The sequence below is a fragment of the Sphaeramia orbicularis genome, chromosome 4 (assembly GCF_902148855.1).
Source record: "Sphaeramia orbicularis chromosome 4, fSphaOr1.1, whole genome shotgun sequence".
In the NCBI taxonomy this organism is placed as follows: Eukaryota; Metazoa; Chordata; class Actinopteri; order Kurtiformes; family Apogonidae; genus Sphaeramia; species Sphaeramia orbicularis.
In genome coordinates, this window is record NC_043960.1 from 42,345,452 (window position 1) to 42,373,344 (window position 27,893).

At 38.3% G+C, this 27,893-nt stretch overlaps 2 protein-coding genes across 2 annotated transcripts; both read right to left on the bottom strand.

Moving 5' to 3' along the window:
• Positions 1-13,745: 13,745 nt before the first annotated feature.
• faslg (Fas ligand (TNF superfamily, member 6)) lies at positions 13,746-19,009 on the bottom strand. Its single transcript, XM_030131413.1, has 4 exons — positions 16,791-19,009; positions 16,062-16,122; positions 15,894-15,950; positions 13,746-14,817 (listed from the first exon to the last, which is right to left on the bottom strand). Exons 1-4 carry the CDS (start codon positions 17,079-17,081, stop codon positions 14,402-14,404), a joined length of 825 nt encoding a protein of 274 aa, XP_029987273.1. The 5' UTR covers positions 17,082-19,009; the 3' UTR covers positions 13,746-14,401.
• Positions 19,010-23,578: 4,569 nt separating this feature from the next.
• Positions 23,579-25,627, bottom strand: LOC115418716 (uncharacterized). Its single transcript, XM_030133272.1, has 5 exons — positions 25,461-25,627; positions 25,137-25,177; positions 24,949-25,023; positions 24,654-24,843; positions 23,579-24,381 (listed from the first exon to the last, which is right to left on the bottom strand). The coding sequence occupies exons 1-5, from the start codon at positions 25,525-25,527 to the stop codon at positions 23,789-23,791; spliced, it is 966 nt and encodes a 321-aa protein (XP_029989132.1). The 5' UTR covers positions 25,528-25,627; the 3' UTR covers positions 23,579-23,788.
• Between the last annotated feature and the right edge of the window lie 2,266 nt (positions 25,628-27,893).

The following is a 27,893-nucleotide window of genomic DNA, read 5'->3' on the forward strand; positions in this document are numbered from 1 at the left end:
GGATTCGAACCGTCGACTCTTTAGTCAAAGGACGACCCGCTCTACCAGCTGAGCCACAGCCACAACAAATGCACATTTAGGTTTTTAAGTTAATGTATTGGACAAAATGGGCAAAAGTAAGGATCTGACAAACTCTGACAAAGGTCCAAATTGTGATGACCATATGCTTGGGTCAGAGCGTCTACAGACTGCAGGTCATGTTGGGTGTTGGGTCTGTGTTACTCAGTAACTACCAAAAGTGGTTTAAGGAAAGATGTCTGCATCACAGCCAAACCAACCATGTGTGGGAACACACACTAACATTATTACACCTGACTAGCATTATGTAGGTCCCCTTATGCTGCTGAAAACAGCACTACCCCAACATCCATCCATCCATCCATCAGTTGCTAAAGCCTATCAATTAATTAATAATCAATTTTATTTCTACTGTAAGTGATGTGTGTGTGTCTGACAGAACAAATCAGTCAGAACAGGTACAGGGTCTTTCTCATAACTTTTTAGTCAGCTCCAACACACAGTACAGTCCAACTCAACTGTCCGTCTACCTCCTTAATCCCCCATCTCCCCAAACAGCCCCCCCCCCCAGGTGGGATGCCTCATAACAGAATATCCACTTCACATAACTGTAAACTTATGTATGTAAACATCATACAGTAATTACGTGAGAACACACTAAAGCCATGTCTGTATAAGATCATCATAAACATGTCTTTACTATTACTGTGCTTATGTTAACCCCAAAATATTTGCTTATTATTAACATTTCCCATTTTCACTCTTACACTACTTCTGTCACAGGTCATAATGTTATGGCTGATCAGTCCACGTATTGTTGTTTGAAATTTCTTGTGGTACCAATGAAGAAAAGAAATAAAGTTGCAAAGACAAAAACTGTCTTTTGTGAATTAATTCAGAAGGAAACCAGTCTGACAGAGTACATGGGTAATCTGATTACAGTGACTCCCAGAAGAAAGGGTGTTGGCTATTTTTATGCAAAGTAATCTGTGTAAAAGGAGGCAATTCTATCTGTTGTGGTCAGCAGAGGAATGTGTGCCAGACTTTTAATACTGTAAAAGTGATTCAGTTCTGTGAATGATGTATATTTACATATAGTTATAACCATAACGATAGTATTATTTGAAGAGGTCTGTGGTTTGCCGGTTCACCCATTCACTAATAAATTGTGACGGCTGTTCCTGGCCTGTTCTACTGTTTTGGAATGACTCTGACATTGCTGAGCTGGTTTTGTCATGACTGTCACTATTTATGCACAAATGTGTCAGGATCTGTGAGGGGATGTTTTATAAATGTTTATAGGGTTATAAGATATCTTTCCCAGAACCTCCTGGGGATAGTCCAGTGGTGCTGGAAAGATTAATAAATACTCATTTAGAAGAAACAGTTCAGTTAAAGATATTTTTTGCTGCAAAATCAAACTTTTCAAGGTTTAATGACATGATATGATCCTGTCCCCTGTACAATTTACATTATTAATCAACTAATTGTTATAAAAGGTGACAGAACAAACTAAGTATCGATTTCTTCCTGTATCTGTCAAAGACAGCAGCTTCCTTTTTTTTTACTTCACACATGGGACTTGCTGGTTTGTGAAAACTTGGGTTTTATAAATGAATTCAAATGAGTTCATGCCATTCATTTTTTTCCCATCGGCTACATGTAACATGGGAGTATTATGCATATATATATATATATATATATATATATATATATATATATATATATATATATATATATATATATGTACACACACACACACCACACACACACACATATATATGTATATATATATATACATATATATGTATGTGTGTGTGTGTGTATATATATATATATATATATATATATATATATATATATATATATATATATATATATATATATATATATATACATGTGTATATGTATATGTATAGTGGCAATAATGCACAGTATAAAAAGAAAACAAAACAATCAAGAATACCTGTTCTGAATGATTTTAAGAAGCAAAAAATACACTGTATTAAATAAATGCTACATTTCTGTACCTTGACCATGAAATGTCCATACATGTAATACTTTAGCGCCCTCTTTTGGTGTAAAGACGAAAGTGCAAAAACGGGGCCTGAATTAAAATAAGGAAGCTGCATGCAGGGTTTGTGTTTGGTTAAAGTGAATATGAATATTAGCGATTTTTTTATGAAAATAACTATTATAGAGTCATACAATTGTAAATCCACTCGATCGTCACTTATCATCCACTATAACCATAGACCAGTGGTTCTTAACCTGGGTTCGATCGAACCCTAGGGGTTCGGTGAGTCAGTCTCAGGGGTTCGGCAGAGGTCAAGACACACACTCGCCTCATTAGTCGGGTGTGTGTGTCGGGCTAGGTCCGTGCATGTAAACAAACGGCTTCGGAGACTCTTTCTCTGATTGACATCCAATATATGCGGTGTATTGTTGTTGCTTATAGCACTACAACACATCCGGAAGTGTTTATAATCTCTTCCACTCGTCTGACGATGAATTATTTGAGTATTTTCCACATCGTTGTTATGACTTTTGCTACTTCCTGTTAACCACGGAGGCAGCCATGTGTAGCGTTTGTTTACATTTTTCGGTCACCGCACTGGTCAGTTACAATCATGTGACGACCGACGCACCGTCGCGGATGGAGAAATCGTATTACGCTAAAGCCGAGCTAGTGCCGTAATAAGGATGCTGGACATAAAAACGAAGAAAAGGAACAGACTTTGCTGTGAAAATGGCAAGAGAGTGGCACTTACCAAGGTGAAGCCACGCATTTCTGAACTGGTCTGTCAAAGGCAACAGCAGAAGTCACACTCATTTGCAGTAAATATTCATTATTATTGTAGCCTGATGGAAATTAGGTGATGGGTGTGTGTTAAAATGTTAAAAATGATAAATAGCATAAATACAGTAAGTTCATTATTGGAATACAAAAATTAAAACCATTTCAGTGTGGTAGTATTAAAAAAGGTCATGTCTTTGTGAAAAGGTATGTAATTTGTTGTGAGTTCATGCACTGTATTGGTTTTGTTCTTTGAACACAGTGATGTTAATGCACGGTTCATTTTGTGCACCAGTAAAACATATACCTGTGTCTTCAATTTGGAAAAAAATCATATTTTATTTTTTAATAAAGAAGGGTTCGGTGAATGCGCATATGAAACTGGTGGGGTTCAGTACCTCCAACAAGGTTAAGAACCACTGCCATAGACTGAATTATGGGGGGTTTGGGGTGGGGGTGGGGTGGTCTGTACCCCCAGATGAAGACCCAGACCCCCTAAAATCAATAATAATTTTCCAAGGAGATAAACTTCCTTTGCGTCCATTCTCATTTTATTGTGAATAATAAAGTACAATCAGTGACAGTGTTGTGTTTACACTTCACATGAATTAGTTCAAAGTTTAGTTCATACAGAATAAAATAAATTCATTCACCTTCGTTGTTCACCATCTCAATTGAGAACTAGTTAACATTCAGTTAATAAAAAAAAAAAAATTAAAGTGGAGGAAAACTGAGTATTTCTGCACTTATCTTTCCAAATAAACCCTCTTCATATTATTGCCCATCACTACTATCCCCAACTGTTGTGAATATTGTTTACACTCATTTCATTGATCACAGCTGAGGCACTAACCCCATATTACCAAGAATCTATCTGGACCTAAAACATTCAGAATCTCACAAAAAGTCTGAACCGGTTCAAGTTCTTTAGTTATAAATGTGCTCTAACTATTAAAATCTTAAAATTTAATCTAAAAAAAATATTTCATGAAGCAGGATGTAGACTGTTTGTAAATGTATTACTTTTACTTGTAATTAGTATTGTATTTCAGTGCACTAAACCCCACACTTTTTGAGTGTGTGTTAGCCTCACTTATCTTACACTTTAACACTGAATGTGGTGGTGAGTGCGGCTGCTCATATTGATGTGGTAGTGGACCACGAGGGTCATAGAAGAAGTGAAGGTAGTACCCCCCAATTATGGAGGGGTAATTTGTTCTCTGTCTATAACTGCCATAAAAATGTTTTCTTTGTCAGTTTCACAGTATTGTTGTAACGATACTCCTACTCATTCACTCTCTGTTCGATCGACCACCACTGCTCTCTGTAGACCGGGGGTGTCATTGTCATTATAATTCAAGGGCCACATTCAACCTAATGTGATCTGAAGTGGACCAGACCAGTAAAACAATAACAGTGAAAAAAGAAAAAATACATTATGATAATGTTTACATCAACAAAGTTTCCTTAAAAATAGGAACAACATGACCAACCTAACGTTTCTTTTTTTAAAAAGTGCAATTTTAACAACATTATGTCTCAGTTTATCATTGACACATGTGCAATACAACTTACAGATCTGAGTGGATCTACAAATACACAAAACATTTAGGAACAGGAAGAATATTGGTAAAATTACAGTTCTCTAAAGACATTTCAGGTTGTTCATATTTGTCCAAGTTATTCACATTTTTGGTGAAAGGATATGCACCTTATAATGGATTGTGATTGTAAATGCAAACTTTTTAAATGGAATTTTACTTTTTTACACTAAAACAAATAGAAATATTTGGAGTTGTCATTATTTACAGGTTGTTATAATAGTATTTTACAGGTCTGATCCACTTTAGATCATATTGGTCTGAACCTGAACTAAAAAGATTTTGACACCATTCATTGTTAATAGGTTCATTGTCAGTTTTGTAATTTCTGCATTTCATAAATTGATCCCATGGGCCGGATTGGACCCTTTGGCGGGCCGGTTTTGGCCCACTGGTCATACGTTTGACTCCTGTGCTATAGACTGCATGACAGATGTACTTTGTGACTGTTTGTTTCTGGGTTGTGATTGGTCGTTCCAATCTCCCTCTGTTTGATCGACCACCACTGTTCTCTGTAGACAGGGGGTGTCAATGTCATTATAATTCAGGGGCCACATTCAACCTAATATGATCTGAAGTGGACCAGGCCAGTAAAATAATAACAGTGAAAAAAAAAAAAAATTACATTATGAAAATGTTTACATCAACAAAGTTTCCTCAAAAATAGGAATAACATGAACAACCTAACATTTCTTTTAAAAAAAAGTGCAATTTTAACAATATTATGTCTCAGTTTATCATTTACACATGTGCATTACAACTTACTGTTAAGGCACGACACTCTGGCATGGACCCAAATGCATGAGACACTCGAGGTACAGTGGTTAAAGGATTTTATTTTAACAAGAATCCAAAAATACAAAAACAGATGAACAAAGGGAGGAAGCACAACATGCTCAATAAAAAACTAAATAACCTAATGAACAAAAGGAGGGAACTCAACGTGCTCAATATAAAACTAAAAAACCTGATGTACAAAAAACACTTGGAACAAGAATCTAGATCAGGGGTCTCAAACTCAGATCCTCGAGGGCCGGTATCCTGCATGTTTTACTTGTTTCCCTCTTCCAGCACACCTGACGGTCGTTATCAGGCTTCTGCAGAGCTTGATGGTAGGCTTATCATTTGAATCAGGTGTGTTGGAAGAGGGATACATCTAAAACATGCAGGATAGTGGCCCTCGAGGACCGGAGTTTGAGACCCCTGATCTAGATACTTAGCACAAGATGGGCTTCATGGGGTAAAAAAGACAATGCACAGACAACTGACAAAGGGAGCGGGGAGAATATGTAGGGAAGGCAGGGGTCACAAACAGGTGCGGGCAATTACAGGAGGAACACCAGGTGCAGGTAATGAGGGAATTAGGGAAGACAAAGACAAGACTGACAGAGTGCAGACAAAACAGGAAGACGACCACCATCACCAAAACAAAACAGGAAGAGACAAAAACCAAAACCCCTAAACTGAATCAACATAAACGTTGATGCATGACACTTACAGATTACAGTAGGTCTACAAATACACAAAACATTTAGTAACAGGCAGAGTATTGATGAAATTGCAGTTCCCTAAAGACATTTTAGATTGTTCATATGTGTTCAAGTTATTCACATTTTTGGTGAAAGGACAGTTTGTAAAAGCAAACTTTTTAAATTGAATTTTTCTTTTTTTACACTAAAACAAATCAAAATATTTGGAGTTGTCATTATTTACAGGTTGTTATAATAGTATTTTATTGGTCTGATCCACTTTAGATCATAGTGGTCTGAACTTAGAACCTGAACTAAAAAGATTTTGACACCAATGATTGTTAATATGTTCATTGTCCTTTTTATAATTTTTGTATTTCATAAATTGATCCTATGGGCTGGATTGGACCCTTTGACGGACTGGTTTTGGCCAGCGGGTTGTATGTTGGACACTTGTGCTATAGACTGCATGACAGATGGACTTTGTGACTGTTTGTTTCTGGGTTGTGATTGGTCGTTCCAATCTCCCTCTGTTTGATCGACCACCACTGTTCTCTGTAGACAGGGGGTGTCAATGTCATTATAATTCAGGGGCCACATTCAACCTAATATGATCTGAAGTGGACCAGGCCAGTAAAATAATAACAGTGAAAAAAAAAAAAAAATTACATTATGAAAATGTTTACATCAACAAAGTTTCCTCAAAAATAGGAATAACATGAACAACCTAACATTTCTTTTAAAAAAAAAGTGCAATTTTAACAATATTATGTCTCAGTTTATCATTTACACATGTGCATTACAGCTTACTGTTAAGGCACGACACTCTGGCATGGACCCAAATGCACGAGACACTCAAGGTACAGTGGTTAAAGGATTTTATTTTAACAAGAATCCAAAAATACAAAAACAGATGAACAAAGGGAGGAAGCACAACATGCTCAATAAAAAACTAAATAACCTAATGAACAAAAGGAGGGAACTCAACGTGCACAATATAAAACTAAAAAACCTGATGTACAAAAAACACTTGGAACAAGAATCTAGATCAGGGGTCTCAAACTCAGATCCTCGAGGGCCAGTATCCTGCATGTTTTACTTGTTTCCCTCTTCCAGCACACCTGACAGTCGTTATCAGGCTTCTGCAGAGCTTGATGGTAGGCTTATCATTTGAATCAGGTGTGTTGGAAGAGGGATACATCTAAAACATGCAGGATAGTGGCCCTCGAGGACCGGAGTTTGAGACCCCTGATCTAGATACTTAGCACAAGATGGGCTTCATGGGGTAAAAAAGACAATGCACAGACAACTGACAAAGGGAGCGGGGAGAATATGTAGGGAAGGCAGGGGTCACAAACAGGTGCGGGCAATTACAGGAGGAACACCAGGTGCAGGTAATGAGGGAATTAGGGAAGACAAAGACAAGACTGACAGAGTGCAGACAAAACAGGAAGACGACCACCATCACCAAAACAAAACAGGAAGAGACAAAAACCAAAACCCCTAAACTGAATCAACATAAACGTTGACGCATGACACTTACAGATTACAGTAGGTCTACAAATACACAAAACATTTAGTAACAGGCAGAGTATTGATGAAATTGCAGTTCCCTAAAGACATTTTAGATTGTTCATATGTGTTCAAGTTATTCACATTTTTGGTGAAAGGACAGTTTGTAAAAGCAAACTTTTTAAATTGAATTTTTCTTTTTTACACTAAAACAAATCAAAATATTTGGAGTTGTCATTATTTACAGGTTGTTATAATAGTATTTTATTGGTCTGATCCACTTTAGATCATAGTGGTCTGAACTAAGAACCTGAACTAAAAAGATTTTGACACCAATGATTGTTAATATGTTCATTGTCCTTTTTATAATTTTTGTATTTCATAAATTGATCCTATGGGCTGGATTGGACCCTTTGACGGACTGGTTTTGGCCAGCGGGTTGTATGTTGGACACTTGTGCTATAGACTGCATGACAGATGGACTTTGTGACTGTTTGCACTCTTTGCACTAATTGGTTAATTGGTTAATCTAAATTGCCCACAGGTGTGAATGTGAGAGTGATTGTTTGTCTCTATATGTTCAGCCCTGATCATGATCTTGCGACTTGTCCAGAGTGTACCCCGCCTTCGCCCCTATGTAGCTGGGATAGGCTCCAAGCGACCCCCGTGACCCTAGTGAGGATAAAGCGGGTTCAGATAATGAATGAATGAATGAATGTTTCTGGGTTGTGATTGGTCATTCCAGCCGTCAGTCACCTGTTTTTATAACTTTAAATCACTTACTATTAACAAACTGATCAGAAAGATGAGAATTTCACCATAAGTATGTCTGATAAAATCTGCATAAAAAGCTTTTGGAAGAATGTTCTAGATGTGAGCTTGAAGGTTTCAGTTTGTCTGAGGTCTCATTAAGCGGACAGGATTGACGAGCTACACTACAACCAGCCACCAGGGGGAGTTGAAAAGGTTTGGATTTAAACGTTAAATCCTCTCACATCCACCATCACACAGAAAAAAAAAAAAAAAAAAACATACGATATTCAGTTGGAGCTGCTTTAGCTTTGACTGCTAGATGATTTCACTGTTTATGGCGCTCAATATTTATGCATTATGTAAATGTCAAAATACTTATTTCTGTCAAGAGTTGTATGTGGCAAGATCATGAAGATCTCTTGGTTTTGGGAAAATCAGAGCACATCTCATAAATTCTTAATGTGGTTCAGGTCTGAACTCTACGGTGTCCAATCCATGGGTGAAAATATTGTCTCATGCTCCTGAACCACGCTTTCATAATCTGATCCTGATGAATCCTGGTGTTGTCGTCTTGGAATATGTGAGGTTATAAACCTGGTCATTCAGTTTTTTCACGTTCAGCTGACCTCATTTTATGGACGCGTTACTGAACCTAGACCTGATCAACTGAACCAACCCTAGATCATAACCCCATATCATCTGGACTCATCAGACCACATGACCTTTTCCCATTGAAACACAGTCCAACCTTTATTCAAACTGATGGTTGTTTAAGAAATGAGACGCTACTGCATCAGTCAAAGAACTTGTTGCAGTTCAAACATTACTGCAGTAACTACCCAAAGAAAAGACCTGAAGTATTTGCTGAGCTAAATCCAAGTGGCAGCTTGTTTTATATTTACCCCATGAATTCATGAATTAAAAAAAAAAAAAAAAATTTCCCCCATTTACTGATAATGGGCAAAATTTCAAATGTTTGTAGCTGCAAAACTATTGGTTGAAATCATGTCAAATTGGGTTTATAGATTGCCAGTGACCCAGAATAGATGTGGTTATACTTTGGGAAAAGTAAGTCAAAGTTCAAATTTTTAATACATTTTTTAAATCTTTTTTTTCCTCCCATTTACTTATAATGGGCAAAATTTCAAATGTCTATCAAAACATCAATTTTGTTTCAATTTTCTTCAAATTTGGCACATATATAGAGGCAATTGATATGCTGACATCAGCACATGCAAAGACGTGATGACATCAGCTGGATCGATGCCAAAATAAGCTACAGTATGTGTGAGGGGCGGGGTTTGTTGTGCCTAGGACCACTTGTTATTATCATTTTTGGCCCAACAGTGTATATACAGCACAGTCTGTCTCATCTTTGTTGAGTGTATTGAAGAAACTAACTCTGATGGAGTGGAAATGTTACCCTTTAATGTTATCTCTTTAATATGATAAAATCAATAACAATCAATAATAACTTCCCAGTCTCAGTTGGTCTGTTTGTACAGTGGAGTTTGATTCTAACATCTATGTTTACAATAAAATTGGAGGTGCAATATTCTGCACCTGTCTTTTTCTGATTCTACCAGCAGAGAGTGACATAGTTTAAATGTTCTGTAGGGATGTGCATCCAATTTATTCTTCACCTCGTGTGTGTCTTTTTAAGAAAAGTGATATGATGAGAAGTAATTGATCTAATAAACTCTATATGTTATTTTCAATTATAGGATAAAAATGTGATATAGCTGTTCTGCAGTATTTGAGATGAACAGATTATACAGTGTTTCTGACCTGTACATCCAGAATATATTGTTATAGGTTGAAGATTATGTTTCAGAATGTGATAAAAGATTACTAGAAATGTTTGCTTATGTACTTTAAAAATATTTACATCCAATTATGACATGCTCACCAATCATAAGACTGATCATGTAAAGGTTTCACATTTATTGCCACTACTTGGGCTCTAGTGTTACTGTGTTTATCTGTGAAACACAAGTAAATTAGGTAAGAAATGCTCACCTAATTTTCTCAGTATGATCTGAACATGGCAGCAGTTTTGTCTTATTTTTATCTTAAATGTGGTTCATTAGTTTTTTGATGCAGTTTAACACAAGATAAGTTACATATTTTTTTCTGACTGTTCAGATCTTGTTGCTGCAACATATAAGGATGTACAGCATCAGCTTTTTTTCCACTTGCTATGCCAGACTGTAGATATTTACATGGAGTTTGGAGACTTTTTCTAATTCACTATAAAGCCACTTCCAGCCAGAGCAGAGGCAGTGTGGAAAACAAAGCAAAAGCACTGGTGAATATCAGCTACTGCTGCTGGAACTAAAGGCCTGTCTTCAGTCTGTCCCAGCTGTGTTAGATGATGATGATGATGTTGACGATGAAGTCATGTCTCCAGCATTACCAAGTTCTTCCACAAAACTGGGTGAAACGTTTCTCATAGCTATATTACGTCTGAAGAGTCCCTTACGGGGAACGAACACAAAAAAAGTAGGTGACTGTGTTGAGTAATCATGGTGCTACAGCCAACCTCAACACAGAATTTACCCACACACTAAACTGTCACACAGCTGACGCTTTAGTTTTTGGTTGTGGTTTTAATAATCTGGAATTATAGGGGTGAAGTAATTTATTGTAACATATGGTTAGCCTCATAGCATAACTGCCTAAGTCATACACAAATGGACAAAAGGAATCTGGGATACAAAACAATAATGATAAATGTCATAATATAGTTTTATATTAGGATAAATATCATTGCATTGGTTAGTTTGGTTTAAATTGTTATTTTTGCTTCCAAAATGCCTCAGACATGGTTTTTACTTAATTTCTCTCAACACTGATTACCTCCGCCAGGAGGTATTGGGATCGCTTTGCTTTGTGTGTGTTTGTTTGTTAGCAAGATACCTCAAAAAGTTATGGACGGATTTTCAGGAAATTTTCAGGAAATGCTGATACTGGCACAAGGAAGAAATAATTCAATTTTGGTGGTGATCGGGGGTGGGGGGTGGGCCCACAGGGGGGGCCCCACTGATCATCCCTGGCGGAGGTCTGCGCTCTCTGAGTGCTTTTCTAGAAAAGACAGCACAGACCTCCGCCAGGGTCGATCAGTGGGGCCCCCCTGTGGGCCCCACCCACCCCCGATCACCACCAAAATTTAATCATTTCTTCCTTGTGCCTGTATCAACATTTCCTGAAAATTTCATGAAAATCCATCCATAACTTTTTGAGGTATCTTGCTAACAAACAAACACACTTTTTTTGTGTGTTTTTTTTTTTTTTTTTTAAATCCATGACTGTTATTTTAAATATTCTACCTCTCAATTTCTAAAATATTTTTCAAGCTCTGACTGTAAATAATAATTTTCTACCACAACTAACCACCTACTTTCTTCACATCCCACTTAAGGAAGAAAAATCTCCTATTAAATTTATAAACTATATGGACATAAATATTGGGACACATCATGTCTACAGCTGTAAGATGTCCTGTTCATGCTGATTTGAGATATAAATGTCAATATTAATAAACAATATGACATTTATCACAATATAAAATTATCTTATGATGTTTATCATTATTGGTTTGTATCCCAGACCCCTGTAAGAAAAGAAACATCCTAACTGAATGTGTCCCAATACTTTTGTCCATTTGTGTATAAGTTACATAATTATGCCATGAGACTAACTACATGCAATTTATACAGTCGTGGAAAAAAAATTATTAGAACACCCCTTGTTTTCTTCAATTTCTTGTTCATTTTAATATCTGATCGAGCTAAAGGTACATTTCTTTGGACAAATATAATGATAACAACAAAAATAGTTCTTAAGTGTTTAATTTCAGAGCTGATATCGAGACACTTTCCATGTTTTCTTGATAATAACCAAAATCACTTCAGTTCTTACATCAATATCTATGGCATTGTACTGACAAAACAGTGCTTTTAGGCATTCCATGTTTTCTTTTCTTAGTCACAAATTACCAACAGGAGTTAGTACTTGATTGCATAACCATTGTTTTTGATGACTTTTGATAGTCTTATAATTTTTTTCCACAACAGTATTTCAGTGTATACACGTACCCTCGAGGATGAAGTTCAGATGAATGACTAAATGAGAAAAAAAAAAATGGTGGTCTAATAATTTTTTCCTTGACTGTATAACTTCAGTTCTAAAAGGTTACATTATTGTCAAATAATACAAGTACTAGTTTTAAGAGGTTAAAACCAAGGTCACATTTAGAAGATTATTAAAGCCTGTCTCATTCCAACAAGCTTGATCTGCAGCTTGATGTGTCAGAACGAAGGAAAACTGGGTATGACAGGAATGTGAACATACGAAGTTTACCGTTAAGCGATTTTTCAAGAAGTCATAACTGTGAACAGCATCCGACCACAGCATCCTCTGGGTTGGTAGATGAGACTAACTATAAGTTATCGTGCCTCATTGGTGGTTTAACCCAAAACGACCCAGAGCTACTTTTGTGGCAGTTTTAAAATGGATTTTCCTTTCTGTTTAACTTTTCTTCAGCTATTTATCATTTATTATAATACAGTATTATCCTCTGTATTTTGCATTTCTCAGTATGAATCAGGCATTTTCCTATATTTAATTCACTGATCATGTAAATGTACATAAAAGCTCAGAGTAAAGTTAAAGGTTATACCAAATCAGAAAGAAATGACAAAAAAGTGACTTTTAAAGCAAACTATATCATTAACTGAACATAAAATCAAGCACCTACAACTTCTGTCATTGATCCAACTCCATGGTTTTACTGGTGAATCAATGCTGTAGAAGATGACAGTGTTTCCACGTTCACTACGAAGCCTCTGAACGTCCAAATGGATCTTATCTGATGACCGTGAAAAGATGATTTACATGTATTAATATGATTAGTGTTTCAACAGTTATTTAATATTTTAGATCAGTAGATGCTTTTGGGCGGCTTTGGATGTTTAGGTCTTTATGGGTTAACAAAAAAAAGTTTTAAGATAAGTCAGTAACTCAGCAGTGTACAATTACGCAGTCAGTTTTGTTGTTTTTTTCACTCTTTTTGCATGCCACATATAGCGATAAATAGAACTGGCGTAAAGTAGGTCAGTTCCATGCCAGCTTAAGACATTATCCCCTTTCACCAGACTCACTGGAAACTAAACAATGTGTCATATAGTTGATTTAATTAAAACTGTTGAACATGTGTCCATTCATGTTTCCATTTATCGTTTTCCACTATGATTATATGAGTAACTTGTGGTTTAAGCAGAAATGGCTGAAATGAATTGCGATGCTCATTAGTGTGTGTGTGTGTGTGTGTGTGTGTGGGGGGGGGTGTTGAAGGGATGTCTAGTTAACAGACTCAAGAAGGCGCAAGCTCTTTCACAAAAATCAACCTGCACAAAGCAAGACCCTCTTAATGTTCACACAGGAAGGAAGTACACGTCAGACCTGCTTCTGTTTCATCCCCTCAGCTGTGCCTGACTTGTACAGCTTTATGCACTGCACTTACATACGTGTTGTGGTGAAAAGCAGCACAATGAAGGTGTTAAAGTGAAAAAAAAAATGCAGTCGAAGTGCAGTTGTGTTACAGTCTGTAATTTTACACCTTAATTTAACTTGGCAAGAGACATTAAAAGCACCTTTCATATCACAATGTCTTCTGTCACACTTTTACCACAATGGAATATATGGAAATCAAACTCAAAATCAGGAGCAAAACAAGACATGATACAGATCCAAAACCAAAACCACACTGAGTTGGTGTCTTATCTAAATACTTTCCAGTGGTCATGACCAAAAATCATGTGGGTGTATTTTATATGACACACAGTTAAAACATGAAATATTTTCAGGTTTCAATGAATGTCATTAACAGATGAACTCAAAAATAGGAACTTAAATTAATTGCCTTAAAATAAGTATCATAAAGGCTACACTTTTATGACAAGCACACATTTAGATATCAGCAGTACAGCATCAGGTTTACACCAAAATAAATATTTAAGACATGCTACAAACAATCCCATTAGTGTTAACCCATTCATATCATCACCTATATCATTTTTATACTGTCATTACATTTCACACTGAAACACACTTGATATAAAATTCTTATGGGTAAACTGATGAGTAAGATATACTCCTGCCTGAGACATTCTGAGCAATTTACATTCTTTCATTTGAGTAAAATTAGTTAAAAGTTGCACGAAACACTTAAAACCAAGCATGTGAACACTTCAGATCTTATAGAGCCCAAAGAAGTTGACATAATGTTCATGATGAAGATTAGCGATATGTGATACGTTCACATAAACTCTGTCATATTTCTCTAACTGCATGGCGGCGGCGAGATAACTGTCGGTGTTCCAGGCCGGGCCCTGATGCTGAGAGCAGACACCTTTCTTATTGGCCACCATCAGCCTCAAAGGTATGGGATGCCCTGCTCTCCTCACAAACACAGTGTGATTAAATGAGGGTTTGGGACAGTGTGTGAAGGACATCTCCACTCTGGAGTAAACGTGGTACAGTCCGGTCTCATTGACCTGCAGACCACCATCTTCCCTCCTGTAAGACACGCCTCCAGATGTGAACGCCCGTCCTGCCTTTGACTCCCAGCGTAAGGTGTGAGGGAGCACATGGGAGTCAAATTTCCCTGAAAAAGTAGAGAAATGGTGTTATTTCTTTCAGCCTCATACAGATTATAATACCAGATGCTTATGCTGCCTTCATGTGCTATGGGAATAAAGGTAACTACTAGGCTACGAACTCAAAAATTGCACATGAACGCCCGCTCATGTTGTATTTTCCATTGGAGAACTGGGAAAAATTTTGCTACACGAGTTCTTAAGATGAAAATGACCTTTGAAGTTTTCAAGATGGTGGGGAGCAATGAAGGATTAATCGCTTATGACAAACACTACTGTTATAAACGTTCTGCTGCTGTTAGCTGATGATTTTGCACATTTATGGTATACACAATTTGCAAACAATTAAACAAATAAATAGAGTTTGCATGTTCTCTCAAGGTTCTCTGGCCTCCAAAGATATGCATTAATAGGTTAATTGGTTCAAGCTAAATTGCCTATTGGTGTGAATGTGAGAGTGGCTGGTTGTTCATCTCTATATACAGTCATGGAAATAATTATTAGACCTCCCTTGTTTTCTTTAATTTCTTGTTCATTTTAATGCCTGGTACAACTAAAGGTACATTTGTTTGGACAAATATAATGATAACAACAAAAATAGCTTATAAGAGTTTAATTTCAGAGCTGATATCTATCCATTTTCCATGTTTTCTTGATAATAACCAAAATCACTTCAGTTCTTACATCAATGTCTATGGCACTGTACTGCCAAAACAGTGCTTTTAGGCATTCCATGTTTTCTTTTCTGTCTGTTTTAGTCACATGATACACACAGGAGTTACTTGATTGCCTAACCATTGTTTTTGATGACTTTTGATGGTCTAATCTTTTTTTCCATGACTGTATGTCAATGTATACATGTACCCTTGAGGATAAAGTTCAGATGAATGACTTAATGAAAAAAAAAGAAAAAAACATGCTGTAGCAGATGAATTAACACGTCCAAAAATTGTTGTCATTTTTCTTTCAGTATGACAACAAAAGCATTTAAACACCATGCACTGGTAATTTCAAATTCAAAAGTGGAAAAGTGCATTTTCCCAACAGCACATGAAGGCAGCATTAGATTAAACTAAAATGTTACCTATGACATGAGCTGCAGGTCTGTCCTCTTTAGCTCCTCTATTCCACCAAGGAAGACCTGAAACAGTCATTTCATTAGACTCACATCACTTCATCTTTTCCTTTATTTGGGAGGATTTTCCTTCAGTTTTGGAAAAATTCATGTGTGATAAAACTTATCAGGCCATACCAGTTTGCTTCTGAGGTGTATTAAACTCTGCCCCCCCGACTTTTTTCTCTGGTTTCGCGACCTATAACAAGAAAGAAAGAAAGAAATCTCAATACCACATCACAGAGAAGCGAGTGCCTCAGAGCTTCCGTCTCAAGGGCTTCAGAGCAGAACTTACAGAGAGGATATCCTGTATTGCTGGACTGGTGACCACAGATAGAATGATCAGATATGTTCTTGCACATTTAAATGTCAGAGCAGAGGTGAAGTTCACCAACTGTTTACAATACTGCATAAAGCTGATGCACTGTTAAAGTTTCCAATTCGGTTAAACCTTTCTGGCTACTTTTCCCCTCTCCCACCTCACACCTGTCACCCCCTCAGTGAGTTGGTGAAACTAATTAGTAATCACACCAATTTCAATTAGATCTTTCTTTTAAAATCCCATTAAGCACAGCTCATGAAAAAAGTAAAAAAGTAAATATGATTGTTTACAAGCATGATATGATATGCATTATTATAAGTTTGCTCGTTGCTTCATTAAGCCTTGATCTGCCTCCTGATTTTCCAATATTTACTCTCTTTACATTTCTTCTTTTCTTCCAACTCAAACTAAATCAAGATGACACACTGCTGCAGTTAAAATCAGCATCAGTGAAAGTTCTCTACATTTCTAACCATTCTCGTGAGTCAGCAGTCTTGCACTTTCCTTGTTCACTTCTACATTCATGTCTTTCAGTGGTTCCTTACCATGTTGCTGTTGTTTCTTATCTCTTGCAGTTCTCTCTGGATGTTGATGATCTTCCAGGCTCCGATCCCCAGGGCTGCGAACACCAGCAGGAAAAGCATCAGCACAACAAAGACCAGGCCATAACTGACACCCATGCAGCCACGACTCTTCCCATGTCTCCTCGCCATCTCCTGCGCAGGTGGGAAGGACCAGCAGGGGATGAGATTTGGAAGCGGGCCAGACTGCTGTGGACCTCCACTTCCATTCACAAGAAAAACCTGGGGGAAAGGGTAGCTCTGGTCACAGCTCATGGTGCAGGTCCAACGGTGAGACTCTGTATGTGAATGTGTTGCATCTGCATGCAGGAGGTGTGTACTTTTATCTGAACACCTCTGTCTTAAGAGGCTAAGCTGTCAAACCACTCGCCACCCCCCAGGTCCCTCCCACATGAAGAAGAACTGCACACAGCTGCACATTACTTGGCATTAAATCACCCTTTAACATATTAATTCAAGTTATTCTTATTTATCCTTTTATATATTTTCTGTCCTATTCCATCTACAACTATTTTGAATTATTTGCAATAGATATCACACTGTTTCGACCTCATCATTTCATTTTTTTTGACAGTTACACAGTCTAAAATGAAAGGCGTCAGCTGACCCTCTCTACACTGGCGACCACAAGCAACCTTTTCAGAAATTCCACCAAAGGAAACATCAAGAAACCACATGCGTATTTAAATGTGTAACTTTTCATGAGAAATGTAACTGATTTGTATTATGCAATTAACATCTTTTTGTTATGTTGACTCTGCTGGGGAGTTTTGCACTTACTTCACATATTGTCACTGCTTTCTTCACAACTAGCACTAAACCTAGAGACTTATATTTGTATCATTGACTTCACATACAATATTTCGTCTTTGTTAATCCTTTCTTGTCATGTCTCTCACTCATAATATATGTTAGTAAACAGTGAGGCAGCAGTTTCAGAAACATACTGAGTATTCTTGGTGGGACGACGCTACTGCCACATGAAAAGGATCAAATTGCATTATTGGCTTACATACTGCCTCTTTATCTCAAACTAGTAGCGAGAGCCTGAGAAACAAGTGGTGCATTAGAGAGGTGAGAATTAACCCCAACCAATACCTCAGAGATGAGCTTACAGGAAAGCTGAACACACTGCATGCCTCCCCACTCACTGAAACGTTCATATCATTGTGGTCTTTTTTTTGTGTGCAACTTTTAGATCAGTTTCCTTGGATACGGTGCAATTGCCTGCTGTTCGATTGTGGTTGCAACAGTTTCCATGAAGCATTTGGTGTTAATCTGTTAATTAGACATTTATTAGTAAACTCTTAAGTACGGTTTATTTAGCGGTTTTTGTTAAAGGGCATCTTTCCAACCACATAGGTGGGAGCTTTGCGTAGTGGGGTGTTCTCTCATGTAGTCTCACACCTAACCTGTCAGTCTTATGTTATTACAAATACCATTAAATATGATTACTTACTTTGTGTAAACGTATTTTGGGTATCTTTGTATAATGTCTTAACTGCATATGGACATAGGGGCTTATTGCTATTGAGAACCTCTTTAATAACAAATTAAAGAGCCTGATTCTCTTTAGGAACAGACCTGAAGATCAGTTTTCAGCCTTGACCACATCCACTACTGCGAGTGTCTCTTTCATTTCTCCAGACCCCTGCAGACACAAAGGGAAACTCACTTTGCACAACTCATACGACTAAAAGGGTAACTGCGTCAAACTTAACCATAGGCTGCAGAGTGTGTGCATTCTACAAGCTGATGTGTCTGTTTCCCAGAAATGTCATGCTGAAAGCGGTCCTCACAGCAGCAGTAGCAGCAGCGGCGGCAGCAACAGAGTGGGTTAAGTGGGAGGGTGGGGTTTAGGGGCCAACCATGTTCTGTTGCTGCTCCAGTTAATATAACCAGTCAAATGAATCACTGAGTCAGCAGGTATCATCTCTATTACTGCTGGTTTCTCACACAGGCTCTTTCCTCCGAGGCAGCTGTGGTAATGATGACTGATCACCTAAATGGAGTAGTGTCTGACAATGACAACGAAGTTCTAAAACTGAAAAGTCTAACATTACTCATGTCTTTCTGTATATATTCCCTTATACAGCAGGTTATATGACTCTGATGTTGTATAAATATACTTTCCATATTTAGTATAGTTTAACTTCATTCTAGCAAAATCGCACCTTGGTGAATATTTATGTTTATGTTTATGTTTACGCATTTGGCAGACGCTTTTTTCCAAAGCGACTTACAGGGGAAAACCAATTAAATCACTCAATCAATCAAATTTTATTTATATAGCGCCAGATCACAAAAAAGTTATCTCTTGACATTTTATATATAGAGTTGGTCAAAACCAGACTCTAAGTCAATTCTACAGAAACCCAACAGAATCCTCCTGGAGCAAACACTTGTGACTGGTGACAGTGGCGAGGAAAAACTTCCCTTTAACAGGCAGAAACCTCGAGCAGACCCAGACTCCTGGAGGATGGCCGTCTGCCTTGACCAGTTGGGGTTAAAGAGAGAGAGTAGAGAAGGGGAAAAAGAGAGAGCGATAGAGATAGGGACTGGGGGAGAGGGGGAGAAGGGGGGAGTAGGGGGAGACACATGGAGGCGGTTGAGGATGAGTGAGTGGTGATGATGAGGGCAGGGAAGAGGCCGGACCACCGCAGCAGGTCCAGAGATAATCGTGAAAGAATCTGTGGTTGTCCTGGGAAAAACCTTATTAGAATATTTAAAATGGAATGTTTGAAAGTGCTAGGACAGGAGGTGCTCTCGGAAGAGCTGGGTCTTCAGGAGCTTCTTGAAGATAGGCAGGGATGACTCTGTTCTTGTAGCACTTGGTAGAGCGTTCCACCAACGTGGAACGACCCATGAAAAGAGCCTGGATTGTCTTGTACAAGGTCTGGGGACCACCAGACTACGTTCCCCAGACGAGCGGAGTGGTCGTGGGGCGACATAAGCTTTTATTAGTGCACCTAAGTAGACAGGAGCAGACCCACTGAGAATTTTGTAGGCTAGGATTAAAGATTTGAATTTGATGCGGGCAGCTATGGGTAGCCAGTGTAACTCAATGAGTAAGGGGGTGACATGTGCCCTTTTAGGCTGATTGAAGACCAGACGCGCTGCTGCATTCTGGACCATCTGTAGTGGTTTGACAACACAAGCTGGGAGGCCCGTTAGAAGAGCATTGCAGTAGTCAAGACGGGAGATAACCATAGTCTGCACCAGGAGCTGGGTGGCCTGTTCGGTTAGGTATGGCCTGATCTTTCTTAGGTTGAACAGAGTGAAACGGCATGATCGGGTGACAGAGGCAACGTGATCCGTGAAGGTCAACTGATTATCAATCATGACTCCCAAGTTACGTACTACACTGGTAGGAGCCAGAGGTATGGAGTCAATAGTGATGGAGATGTCCAGCTGTATGGTTGGCTTAGCTGGGAAGATCAGCAGTTCAGTTTTGGACAGGTTCAGCTGAAGGTGATGGGCTTTCATCCATGCAGATATGTCAGAGAGACAATCTGAGATCCGCACTGAGACTGTGGAGTCATCAGGTGGGAATGACAGATAGAGCTGGGTATCATCAGCATAGCAATGATATGAGAAGCCGTGTGAGTGGATGATCTGACCGAGTGAGGTGGTGTATATATTTATTAATATTTAAAGCTGCCGGAGACTTTTGTGACCAATTTTTCATCAGATCTGTCAAACCTCAGTCATATCCTAAGTATTACAAATCAATTCTGTGATTACTTACCTGAATCTCTTGCATTACGGTGAACAATTTCGACGTGCCATCGCGCCGCCACCTGACAGCAGCAGCATGAGCATTTGAAATATATATGGATGAAACACAATGTGGAAATGGCTGAAATGTGGAAACGGCTGGAGGAATATGCATAGAAGGAAGGGAGCTCCTGCCGTTTCCGCCTTGGGTCTTTAGCAGCACGAACCAGTGTTTCTCACAATGCACGTTGTGTCAAAATTCTGAAGATGCCCGAGTTACCTACCGGCCAGTTACATGCCGGTCAGATTGCCAGTGACCCAGAATAGATGTGATTACATTTTGAGAAAAGTAGGTCAACGTTTCAATTTTTTATGAGTTTTCAAAATCTTTTTCCTCTCCCATTTACTTATAATGGGTGAAATTTCAAATGTCTATAAAAACATAAATTTTGTTTCAATTTACTTCAAACTTGGCACTTATATAGAGGCAACTGAAATGCTGACATCAGCACATGCATAGACGTGATGACATCAACTGGATCGATGCCAAAATAAGTAGAGATGTCCGATATTATCGGCCCGATATTGGCATAAAAATGTAATATCGGTGAATATCGGTATCGGGTTTTTTTTGCCTATCATTAAAAACGATAAAATAATGCTTTGATCTCACCGGCATTTACCGACGCGTAAATGAAGCATTGTTTGTAGCTGACAGAAATGTGCAGTTTTCAGAATTGTACAGTAGAGTTGCCACACTGTAATAGACTCATGGAGGGAGGGAGAGAAAATAAAAAAATATGGCATTTTTTCCACAACTTAACTCTTTCTTCGCCAATGACGAGATTTTCCGGCAGTCCGTGTTTTCACTGTTATACTGTAGTTGAAGTTGTTGCGGATCGTGTGAATTACTTTCCTTAGTCCAAAAACAAACAATTAAGCAGCTTTTTCGGAAAAATGACGGACTGGGTTTAATGTTTTCGCACTGGAGTCTCCGTATCCCATGGCAACGCATCCAGCGGCAGTGACTGAATGAGGAAGTGCAGACTGTGCAGGAACCGCGCGCAGTTTCAAAAGCCTTAAAGATGATTATGGAGACAGAGTCTGACAATTCAATATATGATGGAGCTACAGAAGAACCATTTAGAGACAGGAACGGAGAAATAGAAGGTGAGGGAGACGGACACGGAACACGGGAAACACGGAGCGGCTCAGGTCCGACACGGAGATGGGAGGGAGGGCACGGAGCGACACGGAGAAAATGACAGACATGAGGAAGAGAGAAGAGACATTTCTAGAGGACATTCAAGGAGAAGACAGACACACAGACATGGGACAAGACAAAGGACAGTGTTCATCTGTTAGAGTGAGTTCAGATTCAGACTGAGGACACAGAACAGATTCAGCTGTAGAATGTCAGCAGGGACACAGGTAAGACACTGTTGGATTTGGCTTTTGTATGAAATAAATAAATACATACATATATTCACACATAGATAAATAACTAGATGTCCATATAATTATTTCCAGATCAAACACAGCAGGTGGTCCAACAGGAGGACCTGGTGCAGCCAAGCAAAGGCCAGAAATCTACAGTATTTAGTGAATTTATTTCTTTTTTTCTTGAAAATGAGGAATATTGAAGTGTTTATATAAAAAAACTAAACTACTATGTGGAAGACTTATAACTGATGTATGTAAATGTGATAAGTTTAGAAGGAACCTGGTGCTTTAGAAGATGTTTGGTCTAAAGTTTGGTGTAGATTCCTCTAATATTTTGTGGAATGATGGGATATCTTAGAGCTGTTTGTTATTATTATTGTTATTATTATTTTATTTTGTGATTTGGAATACAGTGTTACTGTTGGTAAATGAGAAAGAGTCAAAAATGTAAATAGGAAATCAATTTTATCTTGAAAATCAACATCTTTGGAAAAAAATGCAGTTTTGTCAGTTTTTTGCTCAAAATTCAGTTTTTTCCTGAAAATTACCAATATTCAAATGTTCATATCTCACGAATGAATGAAGATAGAATAAAATCGTTTCTTGTGTTTAAAAGTTGAAGTTCTGTTCTTTCGTTTGATGTATTCAGTGTTCACATACTCCTAACACAACATTTTCAGTCAGCCTCCAAAGATTAGTGAAAATGACCAAAAAGGCAGGCGCTGGCTACCAACTCACTGGAAAATGCTCTGGCGGGGAAAGAGTTAAGTTGAAGTATGTATTCTTTGCACAGACAGTGTTTACATTTTAAAAGCCTTGTTGCATTTGAGAATGCATCCAATGGGGCATCGCAATAAAATTAGGCATGATGTGTTAATTCCATGACAGGAGATATGTGACGTTACCTAAAATTAATTTAATATCCCATATATATCGGCAGCGATATCGGTAGATATCGGAATCGGAAATTAAGCGTTGGAGAATATCGGCATATCATTTTTTGGCAAAAAAGCCAATATCGGACATCCATAAAAATAAGCTACAGTACATGGGAGGGGTGGGGTTTGTTGTGCCTGGAACTACTTGTTACACAATTACTTTGCCAACATTATTGGAGCAAACCACAGTTACGCTGCCAATTTTTGATAATCATGTCTATTCACCTGCATGAACAAAGGTAGATAAAACTAGAAAAGCACTCGGAGAGTGAAGACCTCCACCAAGGAAGATCAGTGTGCTGTGTGTTCTCCCCGTGTCTGCGTGGGTTCTCTCCGGGTACTCCGGCTTCCTCCCACCATCCGAAGACATGCACTGATGGGTTAATCAGTTAATCTAAACTGCTCATAGGTGTGAACGTGAGAGTGACTGTTTGTCTCTATATGTCAGCCCTGCGATGAACTGGCGACATGTCCAGGGTGTACCCTGCCTTCGCCCATAAGTAGTTGGGATAGGCTCCAGCGACCCCCATCACCCTAGTGAGGATAAAGTGGGTTCAGAAAATGAATCATTGAATGAATTAATAATTTATGTGTGGACTTTGCCTGTTTTTGCTGGGGTTCTCTCCAGGTTCTCCAGCTTCTCACCAGTAAAGACGTGCACCTTGACAGGTTAACTGGTCACTCTAAATAGTCTGTGAAATAGTTGATTAGTTGAGATAGCACTAAGAACATCTGAAAATTGTTTTCTCTGTATTGTTTTTTTTTTTTTTTAATATTGTGACAGTTATTATAAAGTTGATTTTGTCTATTAAAATTAATATTCCACAAAAGAAAAGTGCTGAGCAAATACAAAATTGTGAACCATTACATTTTTTGATGCAAAGTATCAAACTCCTCATCAGACGAAGAATAACAGTCCAGTCCCAGTAGATGACCTGCCTTCTCCTTAATCATCCCAGAACTTAATGATTCCTCAGGGTTCCTCTCTTCTGGATCACAGTCTGACTTTTGTTCTAGAGCTGCATCTTTCTGTCCATAGGCAGATTCTTTTGTTAGCTTGTCATTATTCTCTCTGATGCCTAAAGAGTCACTGATCTGAATGGAAAACCTTTGTCCTGATGCTGAATTAACCAGGTTTGGTAAACCAGACTGCAGTACTTGAGCTAAGCTCTGTGCCTGAGAGGAGCCGAGGTGAACAGATGATCCTCTGAACGCTGCAGCTGCCACTGCTAGTCGTGTTTTATCAAATGAGAGGGGCTGGTCCTGGTCCTCTGTGCAGAGTGTAACTGAGCTGGAGGGGATGTGGGTTGGAAACCTGGTGTCCGATTGGCTGAGAACTTTATGTCTCTCAGAGGTTGAGGTTTGGTGACTTCCTGTCCAACTTTTGGCCAAGTCACTTTTACCTGCTCTCAGCTGAGTGTTGTCATCATGTATCTCAGAGTGACGAGGGATTTTAACTGTAATAAGAGTGAGGACACACACAAAGATGAAAAGTCAATAACTCTGAAAGCTCTATTTGTGCAAAAGCAACTTGTTTGATATTTGATACACTTTATTTGGAGCTATTTCTCAGAAACAATATTTTGTGTTTTAACATAAGAATGAGTTGCAATATTTCCCATAACATATGTTTAAAAATGTAATAATTACTTGTTTAACGTGAGACTTAAAAATGTTGCATCAAGTTTGTGCCACCATTTCTCTCCTCTATATGCATGTCCATACATACCAGTACAAGGAGAATCTTGTTGGTCAGCTCTCCTTTTACAGTAGGCTCGAGGAGTCCATGGCTTATGTTTGCACGATGGGTCGAGAACACGGAGCTTGGTAATAAATCTTTTGTACTCTTTCTCTAAAGCTTCAATGTGCAGCTGAAACTCAGCTATCTTCCTCTCTGGGTAATGAGACAGCTGAGACTGCTGATAGATGACAGACAAAAACACACATCAGTCAGTTTGGACAAAGTATTATTTAACATGGATTATGTGTAGGATCCATACCCTACATACTGTAGATTCACTTACCTGCAAGTAATACTCTATTTCATTCTTAATGCTTGGTATCCACTTTTTCACAGAAGAAGCTGAATTAAGAGTAGACTGTGAAAGAAAGGCATGAGCTTAGACAACAGGGTAAAAACTAAACAAAAATGAACAAAACGATAAATGAACAAAAAAGACAAGTTGGCCACAGCCAATCATTTGAAAATTACCAGTTTGGGTCTCTGCTCATGTACATGTTTGAGACGTCCTTCTGTGAAGAGAGATACAGATGCAAAGTTTGTTCAGAAATCTGTTTTTATTTAGGCTTACAGTGAACATCAGCGAAAAGGAAGCACGTAACATCACATTAAAGGCGTGACGTTTAAATCAATTTCATTCATTCAATTTCACTGTACTCAACAGAATACAAAATTGGCTAGCGCCACTGTAGCTGTTAGCTATGAACACTTAAGCTAGCCGTTCGTACCAAAGGGTGCCATTATGAAACAAATATCTCTTAAAAGCCATCTATAATATGGCGATTAACTACTTACCCTCCCTCTCCTTTTGAAGCCACAGTCTATTCAGTCTCCCTTGTTGTTTCTCCTCATTTCTTGCCATAATAAATGTCTACACGTTGTGAGGCTGATAGTGGAGCAGCGGCTCAGGCAAAACAATGTCACGTGAGAAAGACAGGCCGTCACGTGATATCAACACACCCAGTGACAGGAAGCTGCTGTCACACGTGACCAGCACAGCAAGGTTATAATAGTTTTGGATTTTTAATTATAGTTTAGTTTTAATTAGTTTTGACTTTTTTTTCTCTTATTCAGTTAGTTTTAATTAGTTTTTAGAGCAGGTTTGTTAGTTTTTATTAGTTATCGTTTTTTTCTGAATGCTTAGTTTTAGTTTAGTTTAGTTTAGTTTTAGTATTAGTTTTAGTTATTTCATATATTTTATCTTCCTCATCATCCTATTCAAAGAAATTAGTGAGGCATGGATATGGGTTACCCTGGACACTTTATTTGGGGGTCGGGTTAGGGCGGCTCATGGACTGAGCAGAGACACAATGTACCGTACAATGTATAAATTCCCTATAGCAGGTTGAGGTGGGGTGCAATCCATACACGTCACTTACGTGAAACAATGCGAAGATGTGCAAAGCTGGAGAGGAGATGCACAAAGCAGCCAGCAGTTAAAGCAGATAGAAACATATATAACCAGCTAACCAGCAGTTAAAGCAGATAGAAACATATATAAACCAGCTAACCAGCAGTTAAAGCAGATAGGAACATATTATAAACCAGCTAACCAGCAGTTAAAGCAGATAGGAACCTATTATAAACCAGCTAACCAGCAGTTAAAGCAGACAGAAACATATATAAACCAGCTAACCAGCAGTTAAAGTAGATAGGAACATATTATAAACCAGCTACCCAGCAGTTAAAGCAGATAGGAACATATTATAAACCAGCTAACCAGCAGTTAAAGCAGATAGGAACCTATTATAAACCAGCTAACCAGCAGTTAAAGCAGATAGGAACCTATTATAAACCAGCTAACCAGCAGTTAAAGCAGACAGAAACATATATAAACCACTTATAAACATATCTAACCCAGTTCCTCATCAGTAAACCACACCTTAGCAGATATCTCATATCTCAATCATCTCCAGTTCCATTATTAGCCAACTTTGCTTCAGTTCAGTTCAGCTAGCTGTAGCTAGTAACATCAAACGTTTTTTAACATTCTAACAGGTTCCATACCTCTGTAATTGGATTAGTTTTCATCCTCCTCTTTTCTCCTCTTCTAAACTGTGCAGTTCAGGGCTTGGAAGGCCTTTTCATGGTGATAAACTCTCCAGTTTTAATCTGGATGCTAGTTCAACACTGACTGTCCTTTAGCTCTGCTCTGTCTCTGTCACTCACGCGCACACACACGGTACGCCAAAAAAAAAACAAAAAAAAAAAAACAAAAAACGACCCCACTCATCACTCCAGTAAACCCCAGACAGGACTGTGCTGCTGTGTCCCAGCTTTAGTCTGTATGTTCCAGGTAGAGTGGGGACCAGAAGACGACTGGAAACCACCAGTGACCACACATGACAGACTGGGAAATGTCGTATGTTGTCACCAGCTCAAACTGCTGGAGCCAAATAAATCAATTTCATATCAATCCGACATTGACAAAGACGAAAACGAAGGGAATTGTATCCATAATTTTTATACGTTTTAGTTAGTTTTGTAAGCTCACGATACAGTTTCAGTTAGTTATCGTTTTTTTCTTTTAATTAGAGTTTTTATTAATTTCAGTTAACGAAAATGTTTTTTCAATTTTAGTTTTCGTCATTTCGTTCGTTTTCGTTAACGATAATAACCTTGCAGCACAGTCAAACTCCTGTGTATTACAGCACTTCAACTCTGTATCACAACAACGTTACTTCGTATATAGTTTATTCTACATAAAGTACTGACCATTTTAGTGTCCCATTAATTTTATACGTTTTCACGAAATGTATATTGCTTTTTGGATAAATTATGTCCCTAGTTAAACACATGCTATATTATACAGTACATGTGTATGGTATATATATGTGTATGCATACACATACATAAATAGGCACTCATGCATAGAGTACATACATATACCCTCATATTTATGCATTCCTGTTTGTGTATGCATTATATTTGCATTTGCAAGCGAAATGTCTGATTTTTGCCATGGCAGCTACTCATATACACTCACAAAATGTGCTCTGCTTCATGCCTTGTTGGAGCCCCTGGTTGTGCCTATTATGTGAGACAAAGAGTGAAACGTTTACCTTTCAAACTAGAAAAGCACTCGGAGAGCGCAGACCTCCGCCAAGGCTGATCAGTCCCCCCCCCCACGCCAAGGAGGTTATGTTTTTGCCAGGGTTTGTTTGTTTGTTTGTTTGTTTGTTTGTCTGTCTGTTAGTGTGCAACATAACACAAAAAGTTATGGACAGA

Excerpts from the sequence above, each read along its gene's own strand:
- faslg (XM_030131413.1), bottom strand. The coding sequence starts at position 17,081 with ATGAGCTGTGACCAGAGCTACCCTTTCCCCCAGGTTTTTCTTGTGAAT. Across the intron at positions 15,951-16,061 it reads TACACCTCAGAAGCAAACTG|GTCTTCCTTGGTGGAATAGA; the intron begins GTATGGCCTGAT and ends TGACTGTTTCAG. Across the intron at positions 14,818-15,893 it reads ACCTGCAGCTCATGTCATAG|GGAAATTTGACTCCCATGTG; the intron begins GTAACATTTTAG and ends CTACTTTTTCAG.
- LOC115418716 (XM_030133272.1), bottom strand. The coding sequence starts at position 25,527 with ATGGCAAGAAATGAGGAGAAACAACAAGGGAGACTGAATAGACTGTGG. Across the intron at positions 25,178-25,460 it reads GCTTCAAAAGGAGAGGGAGG|AAGGACGTCTCAAACATGTA; the intron begins GTAAGTAGTTAA and ends CTCTCTTCACAG. Across the intron at positions 24,844-24,948 it reads AAATAGAGTATTACTTGCAG|CAGTCTCAGCTGTCTCATTA; the intron begins GTAAGTGAATCT and ends GTCATCTATCAG.